This window comes from Ochotona princeps, chromosome 2, assembly GCF_030435755.1.
Source record: "Ochotona princeps isolate mOchPri1 chromosome 2, mOchPri1.hap1, whole genome shotgun sequence".
In the NCBI taxonomy this organism is placed as follows: domain Eukaryota; kingdom Metazoa; phylum Chordata; class Mammalia; order Lagomorpha; family Ochotonidae; genus Ochotona; species Ochotona princeps.
This window is the reverse complement of record NC_080833.1, coordinates 45551901-45579281: the sequence shown is the minus strand read 5'-3', so window position 1 is coordinate 45579281 and position 27381 is coordinate 45551901. Positions and strand designations below refer to the sequence as shown.

Below are 27381 nucleotides of genomic sequence, written 5' to 3'. Positions count from 1 at the left end.
GCTGAGGTAGATGAACTGAGGTGGACTTGCTCAGCCAACTGACCTTGAAAAGATTATCTTAACCCTGGTGTGATGAAGCAAATGATGTCTCAGAACCATCAAAGCCACTCAAGTAACACCCTTGGACCTTCTTCCCCACACTGGGGTCTCTAAGGCATCACCAAATGGCTGTGCCCATCCCCAGGTGCTGAAGTAGATTGACAGCAAGGAGTGATCCCCTCCCCTTCCCCCAGCTGCAGACACAGGAGAAGAAAAATGAAACATTTGTCCCACTCACCTTTCTCCATTCCTTGGCCCATCCCACCCTAACTGGGGAACCACATGGGTGTGCATCCCTCTCAACTGTGTAACTAGTATTAAAAATATTATTTAAAAATGAAAACAAATAAACACACTCTACCCTAGAAAACTATCCTTGTTCAGAACTGGATATCTGGCTGACCTTTCCTCAAAACAAAGTTACTCTAACACTTTAAGGAAAACAAGTAGCAATACTTGTTGCTAACAATAACTTTCAGCAATTCAAGCAAAAATTGCTATTTTCATAGCAAAGTGCATGTGTCTCCACCAATCTGACAGCTTTCTAATCATTAAATACTTTCTGACATGGTAATATAGATAACAGTATGATTCTTGATACTACCATATAGTGAAATATGTCACTATTTGGAAAGTCTTCAAATTCAATAAGACACTGTTTTCCAAATGATTAATATATGGTTTAATTATATAAAGCTGAATATTCATAATTTCTGTTACAGATTTGTTTCTAATCTTGTATAAACTTCCCAACAAGTCCATTTTACGAAACAAAACACATATTAAGTAATAAACTCATAGTGAATAGAGAAGAAAATCAGAATTTATACTCAGAAAGTTGATGCCTACATTAGCCACAATAGCATTAGTACTATTACTAATTTGAAGAGACGTGGGAAAATACAAAGATCGGATTTCTATGAGGACAATGTCTTATTGTTTGTTTTTGAAGATTTGATTTGAAGAGCAGAGTCAGAGAGGGAGATGCAGATAGAGAGGGCAATCTTCCATCCACTGGTTCATTTCTCAGACAACCATTGGCAAGAGCTGAACCAGGCCAGGCCAAAAACAGCATGCGGGAACTCCATTTGGGAGTCTTGTGTGGGATGAGACCCAAGGACGTGGAGCATCTTCCTCCATTTCCCAGGTGCATTAGCAGGGAGCTGGATTGGCAGTGGAACAGCTGGGACATGAACGGAACCTGTAGAGTGCTGGCATTGCAAAGGGAGGCTTACCTTGCAGTGCTACAATGCTAGCCCCAGTGTCAGTCGTTTTTATCCCTACATCCCCAACAGTTAACACAGAACATCACATAGACGCTCAATCAACTTTTTTGAGGAATGAGTAAACTAAAATGATTAAATTGACAAGTAAACATGATGATGTATTTTCTGAAACCCATTGGTTTACTTCTTATAAAAGAAATTACCCTAGTAGGCCCATTTACCTTTTCCTGTCATAACACAGAAATACACAAACATCTATTTTAAAGTAACAGAAGAATTATTGAAGAAGAATTATTACAAATTTATATATTATCAAGCCGGTATAAGCATATAAGCATGTCTAATTTTCTCTCCAAGAAAGAAACTAATTAAAGTAACTATCTATATTAAATAACTGTGAACTTTGTGTGATTCTTTTCCTGCTAAACTCATTTACATAGTGAATCTGGTGACTAATTTACACTTTTACATTTATATGCATGAGGCCTGGAATACTGAAGGAAGACTTGGGGAAGAAAATGATACAAACACGCAGAAAGAATAGCCAGCCCTTGCTTTCAAGAGATCTGCGGCAGTCAGGTGAAGTTGTCACAGCTAGCAAGCGCGTATCCCAGAGCTAGATGTCTCAGAAACAGTTAGGCTGGCTTATGAACACAAAGGGAAGGGTTTAAAAAAAAAGTGGGAAAAAATCATAGCTAAGAGCAGAAAATCTCTAAGAAACATGCCATGCTAAGTCATTACTGGAAGGCAATGAATCATTCTGCTAAGGGTGTGTTTCGCAAAGGCCACATTCACCGCAGCACCAGCAACCGCACTTTGCAAAGCTCAAAGGACAAGAAACCCTTCACTCTAAACCCACTAGCAGCTGCTGTCTTCAACATCTTAGCAAACTTCCTCAATTTTGTATTCACTATATGTAAAACGTATAAACCTCAAACTACTTTTCTTCTGCAATTTCTTCAAATACTCTATGAGTGTACACTGTATTCCTAGGTCTTAGAACACTACACATATACAAGCCATTCACTATAACCCAATGAAGTCAGAATTAGAGAAAGTATGAGGATACACTAAGAAATGCAATTTAAAAAGCAGGGATTGGATGTTGACAACACAAAAGCAGAAGCGCGTCACGTTGCCTGAGGAATCAGAATTGACTTTGCTAGGGACATGGCATGTGAGCAGAACTTCAAAGGCCTGAGTGGACAAAGGCCCTAATACCCAAAATATCATCAACAGAGACGGGCATAAAGACTATGTCAGGTTTGAGCAAAAAAAAGACAAGTTCACTGTGGCTAGAGCACGGAAATGGATGTGCCAGTGAGATTATACAGCAAACATTCAACTACCGTCGCTATTACTACTACAACAGGTGCTAAAAGGATAATCAATCACCTTATGTCTTTGATAGTTGCTCGTTTCAGGGGGTCTACCTGCAGCATATGCATCAGAAGAGTGGCAACAGAGCGGTTGAGATATTCTGGGATATAAAAAACACCTCCTCGAATCTTCTTAAACAATGTAGGAACATGCTCATCATCAAATGGGAGAGTGCCACAAAGGAGGGCATACAAGATCACACCGCAGCTCCAGATGTCCACCTCGGGACCCGCATACAATCTACAAAGACAAAAGGCAACATGAACCTGCAAGGCAAGCATCTCTGGGTGTAGTGCAGATTCAGTATAAGCTCACACTTACTCAGCAGAACTGGGATGAAGTCTGCCATCCCCACAATGGCTGTTCCTACACAGAAACTAGCCAGTCTATTGGCTTGACTACCTGATAATCAGATTTTTCCAAGAGAATATCGATTTTGATTTCTCATAGTCATTTAACTGTAACTTGCTAATGAATAAATGTAACTTTTTCTATGCTTGGTCTTTGAGAGGAAAGTTGACAAAATTGTATAGGAGAAAAAAAAATTGGAAAAGTTCCATAAGTAGTATCTGCAGGAATGTTTTTTTTTAATCTATTTTATTGTATTGTTGTTGACAATCTTTACATAATTAATTACAGTTAAAGAAAGAAAAAGAAAAAAGAAGGTTCAGGGGGATAGGGAAGTGGGTAATACTATTATGTCCATATTGTTTCCATTATGTATCTGAGGTAAAGGGGGATATTGAGGGAGAAGCCCCACCCGGTTTCCCGCCCACCCCGAGTCCCGGATGTGGGGCATGCTCTGAGATATGTGCTCGAGTGGTGTTAATAGTTCTCCGGTTATGAATTGCTGCCAGTTTCGCTCGATGAGGTAGTCCACTGATTGATATGGTCCATTATAAAGTCTCCGTTTGCCCCATATTTCGCTGCCAACATATAGCTGAGATGAATGATTGATCTGCTCTGTCCTCTGTCTTTTCTTGGTTAGAGTTCTGTGTCCAGCAGTTCGATTGGGGAGATCTCCAAAGAAACTTTGAGGTATTCTCAGACTAGTTTCTTGTATGTTCTAGCAAGCACAGGGCCCGGCAAAGTCCATCACCCCGATCAGCTGGTGGTTGCAATTGCTGGGTTGGTTCTGTTTTCGGTCCCGAGTTGCACTGGAACCAATGGGTGTTGCAGTCCAGTCTGGTTCAGCCCTTACATCAACCAGTGGGAGCTGCAGCCTAGTTGGGGTGACCCACAATAACCCCCACCAGGCCCGCCCCCTACCCTGGTTTGCCAGTATGTGTAGCAGAAGACCAGTCTGTCCCCCATCCCATTTGGCTCTTGTACTTGTCAATGGGTATTAAAGCTTAGTTCTATCTAACCAACTCAACCATCCAGCCCTCAAGGGTGTTGTTGAGTGCCTCTCTATCTAGCCATCCCAGCTCCCATCCTAGTTTTCATGCCCTCCCACGGGAATAGTGACCCAAGAAGGGGGAACCCACTTTGTCCCTCCCAGGTCTCTCTGTCCCGGTTTATGCACTCTTTATGTGGTTCTGTGATTTGACTTGACAGAATTAGTCCCCAGTGCCAGCTTCTGCGGCTATGCCCATACATCCCTCACCCACTCTAATTTATGCTTGCGCCAGCAGGAATAATCAGCCCAGCCTGGCTTTTCCCTGGTCTAATCCACATGCAGCGCACAGGTGATGTAGCCTTGCTTAGTCTGGTCTGTCTCTATCCCAGCCCACGCTCTCCAGTGGGAGTAGCTGTCCAGCGAGGGGACCAGCCTCTTAATCCCCCTGCCGGTTCTGCCCCTCCCTTCCTGGATCTCACGTGTGCTGGTTGGATGCTGCATTCATATCCAGTACAGGCAACCACGCCCTGGCATTCCATAATGTGTACTTGTTTTGTCGCGACCAAACCCGGCTCATCCCACACTCTGTTCTGGTGATCGGATTTGCCAGTGGGTGACATGAACTGATTCAGCCTGGTCTGCTCCTGACCCATGCTGAATGTGTGCCAGTGGGAAACTTTCCATGGCCTATTCTGGGCTGTTTCCTATCATGCTTCTTGCGCTAACCTGCAGGGACTGTGTCCTGCCAGAGGAGTTGCCCAGGCTCCTCCATCAGAACCCCTCCCAATGGCAGATTTTGCGCATGCCAGGGGGTCCTTGAGCCAACCCTACCCAGTCCTGGCTGGCTTTCACCCCATTCTGGTTCTTGTTGTTGGATGTTTCAGCCCGGCCATGGCTCGTCCATACCCACATACAGCTCACGCATGGCTCAAGAGGGGATTGAGACCCAGCCTAATCAGTCCCACATCTATCCTCTGGTTCTTCATGACACCAGATGGTGTTAGGATCTGAACTGGCCTGGTGCATCCAATCCAAGCCCACACTAGTGCCTCGGGTGACTACAACTATTTCCTAGATGAATGCAGCCCCCATTCCAGCACACGCACCCCTTGGTGGGAACCTCAACCCAGTTAAGGTGTCCCCATGCCTCCCAACTGGGCCTGTTCCTAGCCGTAGATCATGCGCCTGCCAGTGGTTGCTCTGACTCAGCTTATCTCAGTCCCTCACTTGTCCTGGCCTCTGCCTTAGACAGTGTGACTTAGCGTCCTTGACTCAAGTAGCTACCTAAGCAGCGATTCACACAACCAATACCCCAGAGCTCCCTGGCCGTGCGGCCAGCAGCCAAAGTCTGGCACCACATGGTGCACTGGCCGCCCTGGGGGAGGCCAAGGACTCGTTCACTGCCGCAAGGCAGTGTCTTTGGCGTGAGCCCCTAGCATTGGGTCCGACCCGGCAGGGGCACCCCCCACAGCCGCCACACCGTGAGGAGCGGCACTTGCCCCCGAATCCCAAGGCCCGAACCAGGAATGTTGTTTTTTTATTGTAATTATTATTGGAAAGTCAGATATACAGAGAGGAGGAGAAACAGACGGGGAGATCTTTCGTTTGATGATTTACTTCCCAAGTGGCCACAATAGCTGGAGCTATGCCAATCTGAAGCCAGGAACCCGTAGCCTCTTCCGGCTCTCCCATGCAGGTACAGGGTTCCAAGGCTTTGGGCTATCCTCTACTGCTTTCCAAGGGCCACAGTCAGGGAGCCGGGTGGGAAGCAGGTCAGCTGGGATTAGAACCAGTGCCCATATGGAATCCCAGTGCGTGCAAGGCGAGGACTTTAGCCACTAGACTACCTCACCGGACTCTGCAGGAATGTCTTAGTTCATTTGGACTGCTATAACAAAATCCCATAAATCTGATGACTGAGTGGACCTGAATGAAATAAGACACTCCTTCAATTGCCACTAGTGATAGTTATTCACACAGTATTAACTTTAAAAATCATTTTCATTTTATTTGAAAGGCAGAAAACAAAGCATAGACTAACAGGCCAACACATACACAGACAGTAGGTAGAGAGCTTATGTCTGCTGGTTCATTCTACAACCGTCCCCAGTAGGAAGCACAGGACCAGACCAACACTAGGAGCGCAGAACTCCACCCAGATCTCCCGTGTGGCCAACAGGGACCAAGCACCGAGGTCAGGCACACAGCAGGTTACTGAAGAGCAGGTGGAACAGCTGGGACTTGGACCAGCGCCCACAGGGGAAGCAAATGTTGTAAGTGGTGGCTTAACCCACTGTGCCACAGTGCGAGACGACCCCATTGGCTTTTTAATGAGAATCTGGTCACTCCAGCAAGACTTCACTCCACCCCTAGAGGGTCAAAAACGGTTTCTAACGTACCAGTGAGCAAGTTACACAGGTAATCTCCACTTGCGCACTTCGATTTCAAAAAACAATAATATTGTCCCTCCAAAATAATATTCTTCCAAAGTCAAACTATAAAATAACTTCATATTCTGCACAAATAAAACAGTATAAAAAGGCTGATGGTATTTGCTTAAGCTGAGAACTTGTTTACTCTTAACCTATGCTTTTTTAAAATGAAAGAACCATGTGAAATACAGATCCATTTTAGTCGTCTTAATGGAAAAAGTTCAGTAACACATCCATTACATCTAAAGTGAGACACTTAAAATTTTTAACATGCCACTGCCTTTTAAACAATCAAAAAATAAATGAAAAACTTGCTTATGTCATGTTAAAAAAATCTCAAAGACCAAGGTGAATATGTTACAAATCAATGCTATCAGAATGGACACAAAATTTACAAAACAACTTACACTGTATTAAGATGTGATTACCTGCCTGAGATGACTTCAGGTGCAGCGTAATTTGGAGATCCACAACTAGTCCGAAGAAATTCCCCATCTGACATCATGTTTGACAATCCTAAAAATACAAGTAATGTTTATCTGGTGTTAGATATTTTTAGAAGCAAATGGAGATAAATATGTGAAGAAAATACTTAAGTCCTAAAACGTTCCATATAATATATTTTGGAAAAAAAAGAAAAACAGGGCCCGGCGGCGTGGCCTAGCGGCTAAAGTCCTCGCCTTGAAAGCCCCGGGATCCCATATGGGCGCCGGTTCTAATCCCGGCAGCTCCACTTCCCATCCAGCTCCCTGCTTGTGGCCTGGGAAAGCAGTCGAGGACGGCCCAATGCATTGGGACACTGCACCCGCGTGGGAGACCCGGAAGAGGTTCCAGGTTCCCAGCTTCGGATCGGCGTGCATCGGCCCATTGCGGCTCACTTGGGGAGTGAATCATCGGACGGAAGATCTTCCTCTCTGTCTCTCCTCTGTGTATATCTGGCTGTAATAAAATGAATAAATCTTTAAAAAAAAAAAAAGAAAAACAAAGTATTGCTAGACTAAAAAGAGACTGTTCTCAGAGTGCTCACACTACCACAAAAGCAAACCAAAAAAAAAAAAAAACCCACACAAAATACAACACAAAATCCTGAAGCATATCACAAGTATTATCGAAAACACTCCTTTTCTAAAAAAAAAAACCTCACAGCTGTAATAAATCATGTCAATTTTCAAAAACAAAATCATCATAATTTTACTTATACCTATAGTTAAAGCAGACTTATTTTCCTGTACTATAGATTCAAAAGTGTTTTTTACAATCTTTCACAAGAAAGCTGACAACTCCAGATCATGTTTATTTTTCAAAAAGTTCTGATTTTGGAAAGCTCAATTCAAGTCATCTATGGAAACAAAGACGAAGCTGCAGTAATACCACTACAGGAAACTAGATTGGAAGCAGAGTAGCCCGGCACTCTGACAGGCAGGAGGACATCAAGCCTGGGCTTAGGCCAGGGTACCAAGTACTCACCACTCTCTCTAGCTATGTTTACCCAAGAAAGTGTGAGGTATTAATGTAATATTTCCTATCTTAATGTATCCTTGATGTAAAGTCCTATTCTCTACCTTTCCCAAAATAAATCTATTTTTTTAAACTTATTTGAAAATCAAACACAGAAAAAGAGAGAAACAGAGCTCTCATCTCAGTTCACTCTTCAAATACCAGCAACTGTTGGACTGAGCCAAGCCCAGGCCAGGGGCTGCCAGCTTGGTCTTGATCTCCCGCGAGAGTAGCAGGGATGCTAGTACTCAACCTGCTGCCTCCCTGAACACGCATTAGTAAAAGGCTGCAATTTAAATAAACAGAACAGACTAGCATGGAGACTGTAACCAATCCATTTTTATGGCACAGAATTTCCAAGGTTGAAATTAAACTACCTAGCTTTTTAGCATTCATAACTGACACAGTTTAAAAGCAGTCAACATATTTTTTGACAAATTTTGAGATACATACCAAAATCAGCTATCTTGGCATTCATGTGTGCATCCAAAAGCACGTTCTCTGGTTTCAGGTCTCGATGGACAACCATATGCCTGTGACAGTAATCCACAGCAGACAGGATCTGCTGGAAGAGCCGCCTGGCTTCCAGCTCTTCAACCTACCAAGTGGAATGCAGCGCCATTAGAAATCTCTGGAACTGCCTAGCAAGAGTTTCAGTGTCACAATCAGTCTAATATAAATAAGCTAAATAAAATCATGTTGTAAATTCACAACAAATCAGACAAAATCAACCAGAGAAAAACTTGCCAAAGCTCAATGTGCCTATCAACAGAGCTTTTCTTTGCCTCTTGGCAATAATGATTATATTTCAGTGAATGTTATTAAATATGTACAGTAATTCAACAGTAAAATAAAACTAAAATGCAAGTTATTGTGAAAACACTAAGTAAAGGAAATACTGTGAGCTTCATCTGATTTTAGGGAACAGATTCTGAAAAGTCTAAGCATGCAGGCAATTTTAGTATTTCCTAAAATCTATATTTCAAAACGCATACTTCAAAAAATTATTTATTTGAAAGAGTCACAAAGGAGGTAGAGACAGAGGGATTGAGATTTCCCATCCACTGGCTCATCCACCCCTATGGCGTCACTGGCCATCGCTGGACCAGACTGAAACCAGGAGCCAGGAGCTGTGTCTGCATCTCTTTTTCATCAGCCACCTTGTACTGCTTTTCTCACATCTTCTGCAGAACGCTTGGCTGGAGGTGAAGCAGCCAGGACATGAGCTGTCACTCATACAGGATGCCAGTGTCACCGGCAGTGGCTTTATTGGGCCCCCAAAGATATACTCAAAATTCTGTATGTTTAACTGGGCATTATTACAAAGGCAGTGGAGACTCAAGATAATTTTTGTGGGTTTGCTATCTTCCTTTCTCCTTTTTAGCTTAAAGGATTAATGTTTAAGTAGCAAGACAGTACTACTTACTCGTCCATGCTTACAGATGTAATCAAATAATTCACCTCCAGACACATATTCCATTACCATAAAGAAATCCGTTGGAGTGCTGATTACCTGATAGCTTTTGTGGAAATGAAAGAAAGGTGAATTTGGAATGCTATTTTAGTCAAAATTAACCCAGTATATCTGTTCTCGTGTAATATTATGCTAGAGCTTTACAATGTTTTAAAGCAGAAGCAAATTACATAATATTTCACATTAACCACAGAGTAATAACATAGAGCATTACAAGTTATCTGTTTCCAGGAGTGTGTGGGCTTTCCTTCGGATGATTTTGTTCATGTTTATATAATTTTTAAAATCTTTCATTCATCAACTGTGTTAAACATTAATATTTCCATTTAAACAATTTGTTTTTAGTTGAAGATGAATTATCACATATTTAAACACAAAAAATGTTCTTGGGTATGTAAAGTGTTATCACAGAAATGCAATCAACAAAATTCAGAAAGTAGATAAATGACCATTTTGTTCAGCAGATAAAATATAAGAAAAGATGGAAAAGTAGAAGATATATGTTAAAAGTAATTAATTAGACATATTGACCAATTATACTACAGATGTTTTTCTTTGACATTTCAAAATATTTTTAAATTTACAAAACAAAACTTCTAAAGTAATATTACAGACTCTCCATTTCCCTCATGAATATTTCTTATTAGTAACAATTAATGAATCATACCCAGCTTCCCTTATCTTCTTATCAAAAAATGCTTCATTTTGCTTATCCTGTAGATATTCAATATTCTGTGTTCAGGTTGAATTATTTCTTACATATTTAGCATACATGCAATGGAAAATCCATTGTCTTTCTGTATCTGGCATCTTTCACTCAAGGTGATTTCCTCCAGCTTATTCCATTTTGTTGTAAATGACAGGATTTAATTCTTTTCCATAGCTGAATGATATTCCCTTCTGTACACACCATATTTTGTGAGAGCAATTATTTGATAATGAACATACTAGCTGATGTCATGTTTTTGGCGACTCTAAACAGTGTTGTAAACATAGCAATGCAGACATCTCTTTCATACAATGATTTCATGTTTTTAGGGTGCACTAGTAGTGGGATTGCTGGATCACACAGCAGCTCAATTTCTGGCTTATCAGGAAGCTGCCATACTGTCTTGCGCAGTGGCTGCACTAACTTTCATTGCTACCAACAGCACACAAGAACCCCTTTTCCCCACATTTTCACTGGCACTTCTTATTCCACTTTTGGGCAACAATGATTCTAATTAAAGGGGATGTCTCATTGTGGTTTTGAATTGCAATTTGCTGATTTCTAGAGACTTGAGCATTTTTTTCATATATTTGATGGCCATCTGTCTTTTTCACAACTGTCTATTCAAATATTTTGCTTAATTATTTTTTTTTTTAAGTTTTACCTATTTTTTTTTTAATTTTATTTTAAATTCATTAATTACATTGTATTATGTGACACAGTTTCATAGGTACTGGGATTCTCCCCACCCCTCCCCAAACCCTCCCACCATGGTGGATTCCTCCACCTTGTTGCATAACCACAGTTCAAGTTCAGTTGAGATTCCCCCATTGCAAGCATATACCAAACATAGAGTCCAGCATCTTATTGTCTAGTCAAGTTCAACGGCTTCTTAGGTATACCCTCTCTGGTCTGAAGACAGAGCCAGCAGAGTATCATCCCGATCAATTAAAAGTTCCAACATACCATCAGCAAAAATTTACATCATTATGGAATTAATTGACATAGTAATGAGTAACCAATATGGTAAAAGTAAATGCGATTTCTTATCCACCTTCTGTGACCACCTCATTGACATTTCAATTTTGGTTTATACACAACATATAACATTCATAACATAACTTGTTATACATAACATCATATCAAATTAAGGCAAACATGTGGTATTTAACCTTTTGGGATTGGTTCATTTCCCTTAGCATTATGGTTTCCAGTTTGGCCCATTTGGCCACAAAGAACTGCATTTTGTTTTTTTTAATAGCTGAGTAGTATTCCATGGAGTAGATGAACCATAGCTTTCTTATCCAATCCTCTGTTGATGGGCATTTTGGCTGCTTCCATGTTTTTGCAATTACTGATTGTGCTGCTATGAACATAGGAGTGCATGTTGGTTTCTCATAGAACAAGTGTTCTGGATATATTCTTAGGAGTGCTATTGCTGGGTCATACGGTATGTTGTATTTGAGTTGTTTGAATGTTCTCCATACTGATTTCCATAGAGGCTGTACCAACTTGCAGCCCCACCAGCAGTGGAGTAGGGTTCCCTTTTCCCCGCAACCTCGCCAACAAGTGTTGTTGGTGCTTTTATTCATGTGGGCCAGTCTTACTGGCGTTAGGTGGTACCTCATTGATGTTTTAATTTGGATTTCCCTTATTGCCAGGGAACTTGAGCATTTTTTCATATGTTTATTTGCCATTTGGGTTTGTTCCTTTGTGAAGTGTTTGCCCATTTCCCGTGCCCATTTCTTGAGTGGCTTGTTTGTTTTGACATTTTGGTTGTTTTGTAGCTCTTTGTATATTCTGGAGATCAGCCCTCTATCACCTAAGTCGTGTGCGAAGATCTTCTCCCATTCTGTGGGTTGCCTTTTTACTTTGTTGATTGTTTCTCTAGCTGTACAGAAGCTTCTTAGTTTGATGAGGTCCCACTTGTTTATTTTGGTCTTGATTTCTACTGCATTTGGAGTCTTTTTTAGGAAGTGAGGGCCTACCCCTAAGTGTTCCAGTGTGTTTCCAACATTTTCTTCCAAAAGTTTGAAGGTTTCTGGATGTAGGTTTAAATCTTTTATCCATTTGGATTTGATCTTAGTATATGGTGAGAGATGTGGGTCTATCTTTTTGTTTCTGCAGGCTATCAACCAGTTGTCCCAACAGCATTTATTGAACAGACCTTCCCATTTGCCTGGGTTGTCGTTGTCTTTTTGTCAAAGATTATTTGGCTGTATTTGTGTGGGTTCCCATCTGGTGTTTCTATTCTGCTCCATTGATCTTCCTCTCTATTTTTTTGCCAGTACCAGGCTGTTTTGATAACCACTGCCCTATAGTATGTCCAGAGGTCTGGGACTGTGATTCCCCCTGCTAACTTCCTGTTCTTGAGAATGGTTCTAGCTATTCGTGGTTTTTTGTGTTTCCAGATGAACCTTTGAATCATTGTTTCCAGATCTGTGAAGAATGTTTTGGGCAATTTGATTGGGATTGCGTTGAATGTATATATTGCCTTTGGCAGTATAGACATTTTAATGATATTGATTTTACCTATCCAGGAGCATGGGATGTTACTCCATCTTTCTAGATCTTGTTCAATTTCTTTTTTAAGTAGTTTGTAGTTTTCCTCAAATAGGTCTCTTACATTTTTGGTTAGGTTAATTCCCAGATACTTCATGCTTTCCTTTGTTACTTTGAATGGTATCTTGCTGGTTAGATCTTTTTCCAACTTGGGGCTGTTAGCATACACTATGGCTGTTGATTTTTGTTCATTAATTTTGTACCCTGCCACTCTACCGAACTCTCGTATAAGTTCTAGTAGTCTCTGTGTTGAGCCTTTTGGCTCTTCCATATAAAGAATCATGTCATCTGCATATAGTGAAAGCTTGACTTCTTCATTTCCCATTTGGATTCCTTTGATTTCTTTTTCTTGTCTTATGGCCTCAGCGAGTACCTCTAGAACTATGTTGAATAGCAGCGGAGAAAGCGGACATCCCTGTCTTGTTCCAGATCTCAGTGGGAAGGGTTCCAGTTTTTCTCCATTCAGTATGATGCTGGCATTGGGTTTTGCATATATTGCTTTGATTATGTTGTGGATTTTTCCATCTATGCCTACCTTGGTTAGGGTCTTTAGCAGGAAGTTGTGCTGGATTTTGTCGAAAGCTTTTTCTGCATCTATTGATACTATCATGTGATTCTTGTTTTTCAGTTTTTGGATGTGGTGTATCACATTTATGGATTTCCGAATGTTGAACCATCCCTGCATTCCAGGGATGAATCCTACTTGATCTGGATGAATGATCTGTCTGATGTGTTTTTGAATTCTGTTGGCTAGGATTTTGTTGAGAATCTTAGCATCAATGTTCATCAAAGAGATAGGTCTGTAGTTTTCCTTCTCTGTAGGATCTCTGCCCGGTTTTGGGATTAAGGTAATGTTGGCTTCATAGAATGAGTTTGGAAGGGTTGCTTCCTTTTCTATAGTTTTGAAGAGTTTGTAGAGGATTGGGGTTAGTTCTGTTCGGAATGTTTTGTAGAATTCTGGAGTGAAGCCGTCTGGGCCTGGGCTTTTCTTTGTTGGGAAGTCTTTAATCACTGATTCAATCTCTGCTTCAGTTATGGGTTTGTTCAGGTTGATTGTTGCCTCTGGGCTAAGTTTTGGCAGGTTGTGTGAGTCTAAGAACTTTTCCATTTCTTGGTGGTCTTCTGATTTGTTGGAGTACAATGCTTTGTAGTAATTTCTGATTATGTTCTTAATGGTTGTAATGTCTGTTGTTATGTTGCCTTTTTCATCTTTGATGCTGTTAATTCTTGCTTTCTCTTGTTTATTCTTTGTCAGTCGGGCCAGCGGGGTGTCTATTTTGTTTATCTTTTCAAAAAACCAGCTTTTTGATTTGTTGATTTTGTGTATGGTTTTTTTTATTTCTATCTGGTTGATTTCCTCCCTTGTTTTGATGATTTCTTGTTTCCTGTTGTGTGTGGGGCTCATCTGCTGCTGCTTTTCCAATTCCTGGAGGTGTGTGGTTAGTTCCTGTATTTGGCGCCTCTCTTGGGCCTTGACATGAGCTCCAATTGCGATGAGTTTACCCCGTAGCACTGCTTTGGCAGTGTCCCACAAGTTTTGGAATGTTGTATCAGAGTTTTCATTGGTTTCCATAAATTTTTTGATCTCATCTTTAATTTCTTCCCTGACCCATTGTTCGTTCAATAGCATATTGTTCAACCTCCAAGAGTTTCTATATTTCCTTGGGCATTTTGAATTGCTGATTTCCAGTTTCATTCCGTGGTGGTCTGAGAGGGTACATGGTATGATTTCTATCTTTTTGAAGTTATTTAGATTTGCTTTGTGACCTATCATGTGGTCGATCCTGGAGAAGGTGCCATGTACTGCTGAAAAAAATGTATAATCTGTGGTCTTAGGATAAAAAATTCTATAAATGTCTACCAAGTCCAGTTGTTCTAATGTTTGTACGAGCTCTGTTGTTTCTTTGTTGAGTTTTTGTTTTGTTGATCTGTCTATAGTTGTTAGCGGGGTGTTAAGATCGCCCACTATTATTGTGTGTGTATCTATGTCTCCCCTTAAGTCTGTAAGTAGTTGCTTCACGTAGCTAGGCGCATTGGAATTAGGTGCATATATGTTCACGATTGTAATTACTTCTTGATGGATCAGTCCCTTCACCAATATATAATGTCCTTCTCTGTCCTTTTTGATGTCTGTCAGCTTGAAGTCTAGGTCATCTGAGATTAGAACAGCTACACCAGCCTTTTTTTCTCGTCCATTGGCATGAAATGTCTTTTTCCATCCTTTCACTTTAAATTTCTTACAGGATTTTCTGGTTAGATGTGTCTCTTGTAGGCAACATATAGTTGGGTGCTGTTTGATGATCCATTCCGTTAATCTATGCCTTATGATTGGTGAGTTTAAGCCATTTGTGTTTAGAGATAATATTGAGAGGAATTGGTTTTGGGCTGCCATGAGTGTAAGTGTGCAAGTGTGTATTTGCGACTATTAGAGTTTTTGATTGGTTGACTTTTCTTGTATGGATTTTAGTGGGGAGGTCTTCCCATTTGCCATCTTTGATTTTGGTTTGTATTTTTTCTTTCTGGGTTTAGCACCTTCCTGAGGAGATTTTCCAGAGCTGGTTTCGTGTTGATGTATTCTTCGAGTTTCTCTTTACTGTTGAAGTATTTGATTTCATTCTCAAATATAAATGAGAGCTTTGCTGGGTACATTATTCTTGGTTGGCAGTTGTTTTGTTTCAGGATTTGATAGGTTTTACCCCATTCTCTCCTTGCTTGGAGCGTTTCTTCTGATAGGTCGGCTGTGATCCTGATTTCCCTTCCCCTGAAAGTAATCTTATCCTTTTTTCTTACTTGTCTTAGAATGGTTTCCTTGTATTCACTTGAAGGTAGCTTGAGGACCACATGTCTGGGAGACGATTTGTTTGGGTCGTATCTACTGGGGGTTCTTTGTCCTTCCTGGATTTGTGCTAGATTTATATTTCCAGTATTCTGGAAGTTCTCCTGTATTATCTCATTGAGCACTCGTTGCAAGCCTGTCTCCTTTTCCACTCCTTCGGGAAGGCCTATTATTCTAATATTTGATTTTTTGAGGTTGTCTTTCATTTCCTGTATGGACCTATTGGCTTTCTCTAGATTTGTCTCCAACTGTTTGATGAGCTGCTGCCTTTCATTCTGATTGTCTTCCAATTCTGATATTCTGTCTTCTGCTGTGTTCATTCTGTTGGTTAGGCTTTCAATTTTGTTCTCTATATCAAGGATTCCCTTTTTGACTTGATTTATTTCTGCAGTGATATGGTTTTCGAATGCCTTAGACTCTTCCCAGCGCTTTTCACTCTCTCTGACGAATTTCATCATTAGCTTCTTAAAGTCCTTATCTGATAGTTCCTCTATGTCTTCATCTTGCATCTCAGATATTGGGATTAGTTTTTGGTTGTATTGGGAGGGAGTGCTTGATCTTTCCTCTGGGTCATTGCTTTTTCTGATACTTCTCCTCATTGTGTTTTTACTTCTTGTTGTTTTGAGATTTTAGCGGTGATTCAGCTGAGCCGGCTCTGGTTTGGGGTCTCCGGCTGAGCCCCGCAGGGCTTACTGCCTGAGTCACCAGCTGCTTTCAGGGTCTGTAGATCACAGCCCCGAGTTGGGTCAGGAGGCTTTGTGGGCCAGCCCTAGTGCCAGGCCCCTTCCCCTGTGGCTCCCTCTCAAAGGCAGTTCCCTACAGATTCACTCTGCCGAGCCGCGCCTGGGCTTTGGGTCACAAGGCTAATACAGCGGGGGTCTCTGCCTCAGTGCTGAGCCGAGACTCTCCTTCAGGGCTTGAGGTTAGCACAGCAAGGGCTCCTGCTGCTCGGAGCCTAAAATCCCCAACCCCGGCCTGTGCTGGGCTGGAGATCTCCGCGGCCCCAGTGCCAAACTCGGAAGCGCTGCTCCGCTGAGGGCTGCAACACCACAGGCAGGTCTTTCCGAGCGGGCTCCTGCTGGGAAAACCTGTCCGGCCAGTTCAGCTGAGCCCGCTAAGGTCTGGCCTCTCTAGCTGAGCCCAGCTGGGGACTCCGCCCTGAAGAAGCCACTTCCTCAGCTGCACTCTCTCAAGGATGGAAGCGGATCTCTGAGAGGCACAGAGCCCTTTAGGTGAAACGTGCCCCCACTAGTCTGCTCCTCTGCCCAGGACGTGAGGCCCTGTCGAGCGTTGCCCAGCCTCTGGGGCTCAGGGCGAGTCCAGCAACAGGATCCACTGACTCTCCCGCAGCCAGTCCACAGCTCGGAGCCGATATGGGGATCTCTGAGCCCCAGTCCCACAGTGCTGCTCCTGTTCCCTCTGCACTCTCCCAGAGCCGCTGAGCAGCGGGTAGGCAAGCCTCTGGGAAATCTCCCCAGCTTTTCCTCCACTTCTGCAGGGATAATGCACCCAATGATCAGTCCAGTAGCCTCCTCTGGGGGCTCCTGCCTTCCAGGGGACTGGTGCCCCTGTCGGTGTGGGCGCCTATCCTTCCAGCCGCCTCTGTTTTCCCTGGGGCGGTTGAGCCTCTGCCGCCTTCCCCCTGCCTGGGATCGTGACTCACCAGGTTTCTCGCGGAGTGCTGTATTTTCTTTCCTACTTTTTGCGGCTGTTCCTTCACGCTGTGTAGATCTTCTTGCTTTAGTGAACTCCAGTGACCTTCTCGCTCTTCTCCCTACAGTTTCGCGCCTCCTGGCCTGTTTCTCTGCTGGATCGGCTCCCCTCCTTCCCTACTCCACCCTACACCAGCTCTCTGCAGTCGGCCATCTTTTTCTATCTCTCCTATTTTGCTTAATTATTAACTGGATTGATCACATTTTTATTGTTGAGTTTTTTCAGTTACTGACATACTTCAATCATTTGTCAGATAAGAAGGTTGTAAATATTTTCTCCTATTCTCTTCAATGTTTCTTCACTCTGCTGATTTGATCTTTTGATGTGCAGAAGCCTTTAAGGCTGACAGAATACTATTTGTCTAATTTGCCTTTCTCGCCTGTGCTTTTGGGTTCTCGTCTAAGAAATCACCACCTATACCAATGCCTTTAAGTGTTTCCTCTTCTAGTAATCGCATGCTTTTGGGTGTTACCTTTTCATCTTTGATCTATCTTGAGTTCATCTTTGCATATATGAGAGACAGGTTTCTAACTTCATTCCACATACACATAACCAGTTTGTCAGCATCACTTATTGAAAAGATTATTTTTTCTTCAATGTCTGTTCTTCACACATCTGTCAAAAATCAGTCATGTACATGGATGATCTTCTAGGCTCAATATTCTGTTCTGACCTGTATGTTGGTTTTCATGCAAATTTATGCAGTTTTAATTACTACAGCTTTGTAATGTGCTCCACAATCACGTTTTTATAATGCTTTCAGCCTGATTTATTTCCCCTCTATGTTAATTTGAGATTGCACATAAATTTGGGGATCCCTTTTACTAAAGGTATAAAAAATTCCATTGACATTTTTTGACAGTGATTATACTGAATCTATAGATTTTTTTTAGGTAATATAAGCATTTAAGGATGTTAAGCCTTCAAGTCCATTAGCAAGAATATATTTCAATTTTTTGATGATGTCTCTAATCATTTCATTTTCATTGTAGAGATCTCTGATTACTATGTTTATATTTATTCATAATCATTTGATTTTGCAGCTATTGTGAATGTCATTTATTTTCTGATTTGTCTTTCATAGAGATCATTGCTAGTGATAAGAATATTAATCTTTTCAAATATTGATTTTGGCCCCTAAAACTTTACTGAAATGATTTATCAATCCTCACAGCTTTTTTGTAAATATTTATAGGGTTTTTCATGTTCAACATCATACATATCCTGTCTTCCTACTTTCCAATTTTGATGATCTTTATTTACTTTGTCTAACTGCTTTTGCTAATATTTCCAGTACTATATTGAATAAGAGTGCTGAGAGTGGACATCCTGTCTTGTTCCAGACTAGACAAGAAATGCTTTCAGCTTTTCCTCATTCAATGTGAACAGTTCATGATTAAAAATACAGTGTTTGGAATTTACTTGGAGAGGCAGATAAAAGCATACATTGACTCTTGTCAATGGGACACTTTGCACACATTAGAAACATTTTTAATAAAAGATAAAACAAGTGTTCTTGTGTTAAAGGGTGTGTGTGTATATTTCTAGTGCCACAAACCTGGTCATACTGAAAAATCAGAAACAACTATAATTTTATTTGACAAAATAAATTTTCCCAAAAATCTCTAACAACTTCTTTCCATTTATGCATGTTTATCAAATCAATTTTTACAACTTTGAAGGTGAATGAAATATAAATGTCTACTTGCAAGTTGCATCTAACATTCATATACTAGAATAATTGCTGCACTTTTGATGTCTCAGATGGTTGCTTAGCCCACTGCACCACAATGCCAACCCAACTGCTCCACTTTTTAAAATAGATTACCTATCATCAGATTGAGTACAAGGAATAACTACTAAGCCACTATTTGGGTCCGCTAGATGAACCATACAATTTTTCATAGTTTAAAAATGCCAAGTCAGAGGCATAATTAGGTGCTGCTATCACTCTCCAGACAATTCATCTTGCCATAGGGTGTGTCAGAAATACAGCAATCTTTTGGAAACTTGTCCACCTATTTCAGTGCACAAAAGGAAAGTGATGACAGCCAGCAGGCTGGGTTACTTTTCCCAATGAAGATGGAGTAGAGGGGCATGATTTGTGATGCAGTGAGATAAGCTAATGCTTGGAATACTCAACACCCATGATCTGAGTGCTGCTTACAAGCCCCAACTACTGCACTTACGACTCAGTTCTTGATATTCCTCGAAGTACCAGAGTCCCTAATAGCTCTGCGGGAAACCCAGACGGAGCTCCTCATCCTGGCTTTGGCCTAGCCCTGCCTCAACATGCCGTGAGCGTCTATAGAGTAAATCAGCAGGTGAAAGATCTGTTCATCTCTTTCTCTGTCTGGCTCACTCGCTTGATCTCGCTCTCTTTCATATAAGCAAATAAATGGAAAGGAAAATTGGACAGGAAGTTGGTGACATCATTATCCACTATACATTTTAAGAGAGAATATATTATATATGTTAAATACTTGAAAAAATAAAACTTTATGCCATAGTAATGAAAATGACTATAGATTTTCAAAGAACTATTTCTAAAAGTAATCTTTAATTTTTGAAAGGAAGGCAAATGAGTCAAATGATATTCTACTTTACATAAAATAAATGTGTAGAAAAGGGTAATTTTATTTGAGAAAGCTAGAACTAATTTCATAAAAGCTGCCTTAGGTATAAAACTGGAGATGGAATAGTGTAAGGCAAAGCTCCCATGGTTATCTCACTACAGGTTGATCCGACGTGCTAAAAATTCTCAATCACTTTTGTGCTTCCTACATCCTAGATGGAGTATAAAACAAAAAAAAAACTGATGAGATTCTTTATAAAATATTTTTAATTGTTGTTTTATGATAGAGTTCCATAGGCTCTGGGATTTCCCATCTCCCTCCCGAACTCCTCCCCACCCATTGATATCCCCTCTATCCATACATCCTTCCATGTGGGGTTACGTGTGTGTGTGTGTTCTCCTTTGTTGTTGTTGTGTATTTTTGATGGAAGTTGTATTAGAGCAAACATGGTATCTGTCCTTTTAGGATTAACTCATTTCCCTTAGCATAATGGTCTCGAGGTGGGCCCATTTGGATGCAAACAATAGAAATTTCATTCTTTTTCATAGCTATTATTCTATAGAGTAGATGAACCACAAACTGATGACATTCTAATAAGTTTATCTGCTGATTCTCCCAAGTATGACATGTATCTTCAAGAGACAGTATCTATACCACAGCAGCCACTAACCCACACTAAAGGCCTATCTGGCTAGGTAGTCACACTATTCGAGACACTGAAGATACTTAGTATTTACTTAGTACCAATTTCTAGTGTACTTCATGAGTTCAATGTTGAGTCATTCTTCTGTGAATTTTCTAGTCTAAACAGAAATAGGAACACTAAACATTCCCTCTTAAGATCCAACATGACCTTCAGAGGCCTCTTCAGGGGTTTCTATTGATGGCCCTGCAGTTCTGTCCTGCTTTGATTTCCACCACTAAAGTACCTTTACTTTTTTGAGCTTTTCGTATTGCTGTACTTCCTTCTGTTGAAGTTCTTTGTATAACTTGTTTCTACTGACCTGAATCCTAATCTAGACCTGTACTCAACCCTCCACTGGTCATTAATCATGTTATAGATTTCAGCTTAACAGCCACTTCCAAGATCAGATGCCCCCTTTGTGTCCACAGATCACTGTGAGCCTCAGAGTGTTCTTCACTGAACTTAAGAGCTCACACCTCAGTTTTTAATTATATGTTTCACTATTTTGACAATCCTGTTAATAATTATGCAATGAGCAAAGAGCCAGGAACATGGTAGTTAAATAAATGTATGAATTAGCGCTTTTAAATAATGCAACCAGCTTGGAGTGAAATCACATTAATCTGAAACTGAAAAAATGTAGCAAAATTACAGTTTAACTTAAAGCAATAAACTTTTTTATAAAGATTTATTTATTTATTATTACAAAATCAGATATACATAGAGGAGGAGAGACAGAGAGGAAGATCTTCTGTCCAATGATTCACTCCCCAAGTGAGCCGCAACGGCCGGTTCTGCACCGATCCGAAGCCAGGAGCCAGGAACCTCTTCCAGGTCTCCCATGCGGGTGCAGGGTCCCCAGGCTTTGGGCTGTCCTGGACTGCTTTCCCAGGCCACAGGCAGGGAGCTGGATGGGAAGTGGATCTGCCGGGATTAGAACCGACGCCCATATGGTATCCTGGTGCGCTCAAGGCAAGGACTCAGCCGCTAGGCCATGATGCCGGGCCCAGCAATAAACTTTTAACAGCATGAGGACAAAGGCAAATGACTTTTAGAAGTCTTAGGAAAACAGCTCATATTAGGAATTTAATGGAAAGACAAATTCTAGGACTATTTTTTAAACCTGATCAGAGAAAGTCAAACCTCTTGTGCCCTCTAAAATAACTGCATTGAAGTATTACGAAGTATTCAATCACAATCACTCACATTTGTCAGCATTATTCTCTGGATACAGCAACAACGTAAACTAACAAGGTTTAGAAAATTTTGAGAATCATTATTTCTAATTAAGAAAAGAATTTTACTACACAGACAAATTCCAAGTGTTCCCCAGTTGTTAAATTGCCATGCACTTTCAGGTACTATCCATATAAACAGCATAAAAAGCTAGGAAAAAGAAATAGCTCTAATGTCAGTAGCAAAAAAAGAAAGAAAAAGAAAAAAAACGACATTCACAAATACCCCTTTTGGTGCTCATATCTTTTGGGGTGTTAAAATATTACTAATATAGCTACATACATGTAATAACATTTTTCTTTATTTAGAACTCACATAAAAATATAGTACTCATTACCATTGGCTGATGATCCATGGCCTCACTGGTCATGAATGGTCTTTTCTTTAGTTAAATACAGTTTTCAATGGTAGAATAGACACCTATGAATCCATAACCCAGACCACATGCTGTGACCTTGACAAAATCTTCAATTTCCCCGCAGAGATAGTGTATCAGCCCCTACAGTCCCGCTGCTTCTCCCTCTGCATGGCAGCCATGGTGCTGAATGCCCTGTTCATCACTTCCTGGTGTTTCTTTTACACAATTTTAATTACATTCATACATATATTGTGTGGGTAGCATTTTCTTTTCAAACATAAAAAATTCAAAAAGTTCACTGAAAATAGAATTAAAAGATAAATTTACTTTGGTTCAAGAGTTATGAAATATATAGGTAGCTTTTTAGTGGCACACATTTTCCATGAACATATTGACGATCCTGCACACTCTTGTCAAGATACTATTGAAAATATTGACCTCTTTTCTATATATCAAGAAAAGCATCAACTCAATAAAAATGGGCAATTAATAAGCGAGATTTCATTAAAAAGGAATGAATATGGTGTTCTGCAAATGACAAAGAATATATAAACCCTCAGTTAATCCCTCTTTGAAACACAACATTATCTCCTAAAACTGCACACTCACATATACTGTGACTCAGCAGTTCCATCAGTGGTCTATGCCAAAAAGAAAATCTTGCTACATCTACATGCGCACACACACACCCACACGCACATACACAATGTTCACAGCAAGCAATAATAGCAATATTGCAGAAATAAGCTAAATGTTTTGTAGCAACAGATAACCTATAGAGAATTTTTCCTTGCATTATTTTGTTTACAAAGTCAGTTGGTTTCTCTTATCACACTTACAATAGCCTTAATTTTTCCAATCCATCCTTTTAGGAAAATAATACACTACTTTTTTTTTCAGTTGGAAGACTTATAGGATGTTGTGTTTATCCAGCCAAGGACATACATTTGAATGCACCTCTGTCTGGTTTACTAGTAGCCTAAGATAGCAGCCACTTCTAACTATAGCATAGATTTATTAATTCACATTTAATGAATGTTTAAATTCTGGCTAATTTACATACTCTAGTTATAACTATGATCTCAAAGCAATTCTTACATGAAACCTCTTCCCTCAAAAATCCCACCATCTCTTAAGCGTAGTCCATTAGACAGCAATACCAACATGAGATCACCAATCTCCTTGCCATCTAGCCCTCTTTCTCACTTAATACTGTTTGTCCCACTGGTTATCCTTGTCATCATTTTGGGTATAAATAATATCCAAAGATAATCTGTTTATTACATGGATTCTAAATTGCAGACATTCTCATTTCCAACCATCTTTTCTATAACCACACACAACCAATTTCACCATGATCTCACACTTACAGGGACTAAGTCTTCCCATTTTCCACTGGCTTCCCATCCATGTCTACTGAAGGTCTAGGCTCCTAAATCAACCCCTCTTTCTCCTACATCAACTTCCTCCTCACTGCCTTCAAGATACATCTTAAATAAACCCATAAAACCCACATTGCTTTCTAGATACCACTCCTACGTTTTTCCTTTTATGAACAGTACCTTCTCCTTTTCTTAATCTCATATTCTCTCTTCAGCTCCTCCTATCAGATTTTATCCTCACCATTTCAATGAACTTGTTCTTTCCAAAGACAACAGCAACCTCCACACCGCCAAATCTACTAATAATTTCTGCTCTCACCTTACTCACTGCTAAACAGTAAAAGAAATAGTTGATAATCATTTTTTCTTAAAATACTTTCTTTGTTTGATTCTTCCGGATACCAGAATCTCCTAGTTTTCCTAATTCTTCTTTGCTGAATTCCCCCACCCCTCAGACATCAAAACCATAATTCCCTAAAGCTCAAGCCTTGGATTTCTTTTAGTTTATACTAACTTCCTTTGTGACATCATCCAGCCACAGTGCTTTAAATATTTTAAATAAAGTTCACATGGTAATGACTTCCAAATTTATCTCTCTATCTTATACCTCTTCCCTGAACTTCACACTTAGACAGTCAACATTCAACTTACAACTCCATTTGGATGGCTAACATGCATCTCAATTTCATAAAACCAAAATAATATTCTTGATACCACCTGTCAGCATCCTACCTCCAATCTGTTCCTACAATCTTGCCCACTTCAGTAACTGGCAATTCTGTCTTTTTATTTGCCCAGACCAGATACAATGGATTCATCTGTGACTTCTCCCACTATCTAAACATGTTCGCAAATGTTGCTGCCTCTACCTTGACAATGTATACAGAATATGATCACTTCTCAAAGTTTCCACACTATGTTCTGCTCACCATCTTTCATTCAAATTATATTAGCTGACTTCTAACTAGTTTCCATATTTCAACACTTCCTCAGCTACAATCTAAATGTAAGTCAAGATATACCGTACTCTTAATGAAAACCTTCATGGGTAAAAGTCAAAGCCCTTGCAATGGTCTACATACCCTGCACAATATGACTCTAGATCATGAAAGAGCTCATCTCTTAATCCAGGCCTGCCAGATCACTCTACTTCTTGGTCTCCAGAATGCAGGAAATTCCAATTCAGAACCTTTACTCTTTCATCTAGATACAACATTCCTCCTGTAGATATCACATTGGCATATTCCTCACTTCTTCACTATTTAATATACATTTAACTAACATGAGGTTGAGTGTTTATTTCCCCACTGCCCCCTTCCACTGCCTACACACACACACTCACAGGTGGAAACTTCACAATAAGAAGTACTTTGTTGTTGCTGTCTTTTTTATATTAATATGTTCCCAATGCTTAAAGGAACGGATCAACAATCTACTTTTCTGGTCCTGTCCTCCTTTATTCCCTACACATACACTGAACATCAGATAAACTGCACTACTCCCAATTTCCCGTACTTCTCATACATTCATTCTCGCTCTCTTGCTTCAAGTTCCACCTCTTTATTTATGCTAAAAGAAATTATCACACACTGACTATTACATCAGATGTTGGAGAGAAAAGATGACATATGGTACCTCCATTTAGATGTCTAGTTGGATTCTCACTTTAAAAACTGCAACAGTATTCTAACAATCATATATGCCTCATGTTTCTCCTCCATTGGTTTCATTTCAAAAAATGGCAACAAATCGCCATCTAAGTGTTCACACTGAAACCCAAAATTGCAATTGCTCAAGCAGAAAAAAAAAGATTTCTCACTTCTTTTCTTTTTCCTGCCTGGTTCATCAGAATTTCATTACTTATACTTCCAAAATACTAACAAATCCTTCAATTTCTTTCTCTGTGAACTACCTCTGTCAAACAGAACTTTCAACGATAGAAATGCTTCATGACTACTCTGTCCAATATAGTCGTCATTCATCACATGAGTGATTACACATTTGAAATATGGCTAGTTTGATCAAAGAACTAAGTTTTTAATATTTTTCAAAGAATATTTATTTTACTTGAAAGTCCAAGTTACAGGGAGAGTTGGCGACACACAACAAGGGAGACATAGAGATTTTCCAGCTGCTGTTTCACTCCCCAAATAGTTACAATAGCCAGAGTTTAACTCATCCAAAGCTGGCAGCCAGGAGCTTCTTCCAGGTGTCACATGTGGGTGCAATGCCCAAGGGCTTGCGCCATCCTCTGCTGCTTTCCTAGCTCATAAGCAGAGAGCTGGATGGGAAGTGAAGCAGCAGGACTAAAACCCGCATGTATATTGCATGCCAGAGCTACAGGTAGAGGATAATGTTTATTTAGTTTTATTTATTTGCAAAGCAGAGTGATAGAGAATGAGAAATGAATGGAAGAAGGTGACAGAGAGACATTACTAAGATATTTTCCAGCCAGTAGTTCACCAGTACACATAAGAAAAAGCAGGGCTGGGTCAAACCAAGATCAGAAGCCTGTAAACTCCATTTGGTTTCCACATGGATGGCAGAGGCCCCAGCAACAGGCAGTCTTCCACTGCCTTGCCAAATGTAATATTGGGAACTGGATCAGAAGCGAAGAGGGGCTCAAACCTTACTCTAATATGGGATGCCAGCACTAGCCTACTTAACCTTCTTTGCCATACTCAGACCCAATAATGTAAATTTAGTCACATGTGTTTACTGACTACCATATTAACACAAATACAGAATCACTTTGGTTCTTCCATCATGATCTTTCAGCTAGGTGATAGAATATCTCCCTAAATGGCATCTCTTCTTCCACTTTGGCCTCTCTACCCACTTTACACTAAGGTCCTATTGTGTCACTCCTCCAATTCTCCATAAGCTTCCCATTTAGAACAAAGCACACTTTTGAAACCAGCCAATTAAGACTCAAGATGGCTGAACAGTCAAAAACAAATACCAGAAAAGGAAAGGCAGGACCACATTTCCCAGGGACTGATTGAGAAAGTCTCCAGTGTAAACAGACAAAAAATAAGAGACTGTGAAGCAACTAGGAGAGAGGTAACACCACTGGTTGCCACTCTGCCAGCAAGTCCTGTGTCTACATGGCTAGCTGCTGGTTTGGAAACATCATCCAGCTAGAGTTAGCCGATAGGAGGCTGCTGTGACCCACATCACTGGAAGATTTGAGAGAGTATTCCATGGTTTTCACTGGCACTGAACTCAGCTTGTGAAGTGGCATGGTTCCGGGTAACTACTTTGTTCCATAAAGGAAAGCCGTATTTCCTTCCTTCCCTCTCCCCACCAAAGCACCAGACTCAAATTGTCATAGTGCAGACAGAGCTAGGAAATAGTGGGCAGCTCCTGTACTGCTGCTACTGGGACTGCAGAAAGAAAACTTGAATTCCAAACAGTAGACTCCATGAACCCCATGACGGTAGCAGCTCTGGGAATAGACCCCAGGGCTAAGAGGGTCTTGCATTACAGCTTGATTCCTGTTTACCCGCCGGGTCTGACTGCAGAGATTCAGGGCTTCCTGAGGCCAACCTTGTGGAGGGATCAGGGCAAGCACCGCATGGTGGACTGATGCTCTGGATACTGCCCGTGCCTGGGTGACTAAGGTGCACTGGCACTGGGAACTCACTCTGGGCTGTGAATGCTGATTCACAGTCGTACAGAGAAGCTGGGATACTGAACTCACCGGCCACTTCCAACATATCCTTTTCTTCACTGACTATATCCAAAGTAGCAAAAGCACACCTGTCTTGGGATGCACTTTGGACTCTTGTTCGACTCATAAACTTCTGCCAAAGATCCCTGACCCTACCTATCACACTGTCCTGGAGCTCAACAACAAATATTAGGCACTGCACCAATCCCCAGAGGTACATATCCAAGAATACAGCCTTTATTCAAAAACAAAATATCTTGTAGA

At 40.7% G+C, this 27381-nt stretch overlaps 1 protein-coding gene across 1 annotated transcript in view; it reads right to left on the bottom strand.

Annotated features, from left to right (window-relative positions):
- Window positions 1–27381, bottom strand: part of PRKAA2 (protein kinase AMP-activated catalytic subunit alpha 2) — a 75633-nt gene that overhangs the window by 5815 nt on the left and 42437 nt on the right. The window contains exons 3-6 of the mRNA XM_058656334.1: window positions 9340–9433; window positions 8367–8511; window positions 6845–6932; window positions 2661–2885 (exon numbers count right to left, since the gene is read on the bottom strand). Of these exons, the coding sequence (XP_058512317.1) occupies window positions 2661–2885; window positions 6845–6932; window positions 8367–8511; window positions 9340–9433 (552 nt within the window). The remainder of the gene's footprint in view (window positions 1–2660; window positions 2886–6844; window positions 6933–8366; window positions 8512–9339; window positions 9434–27381) is intronic.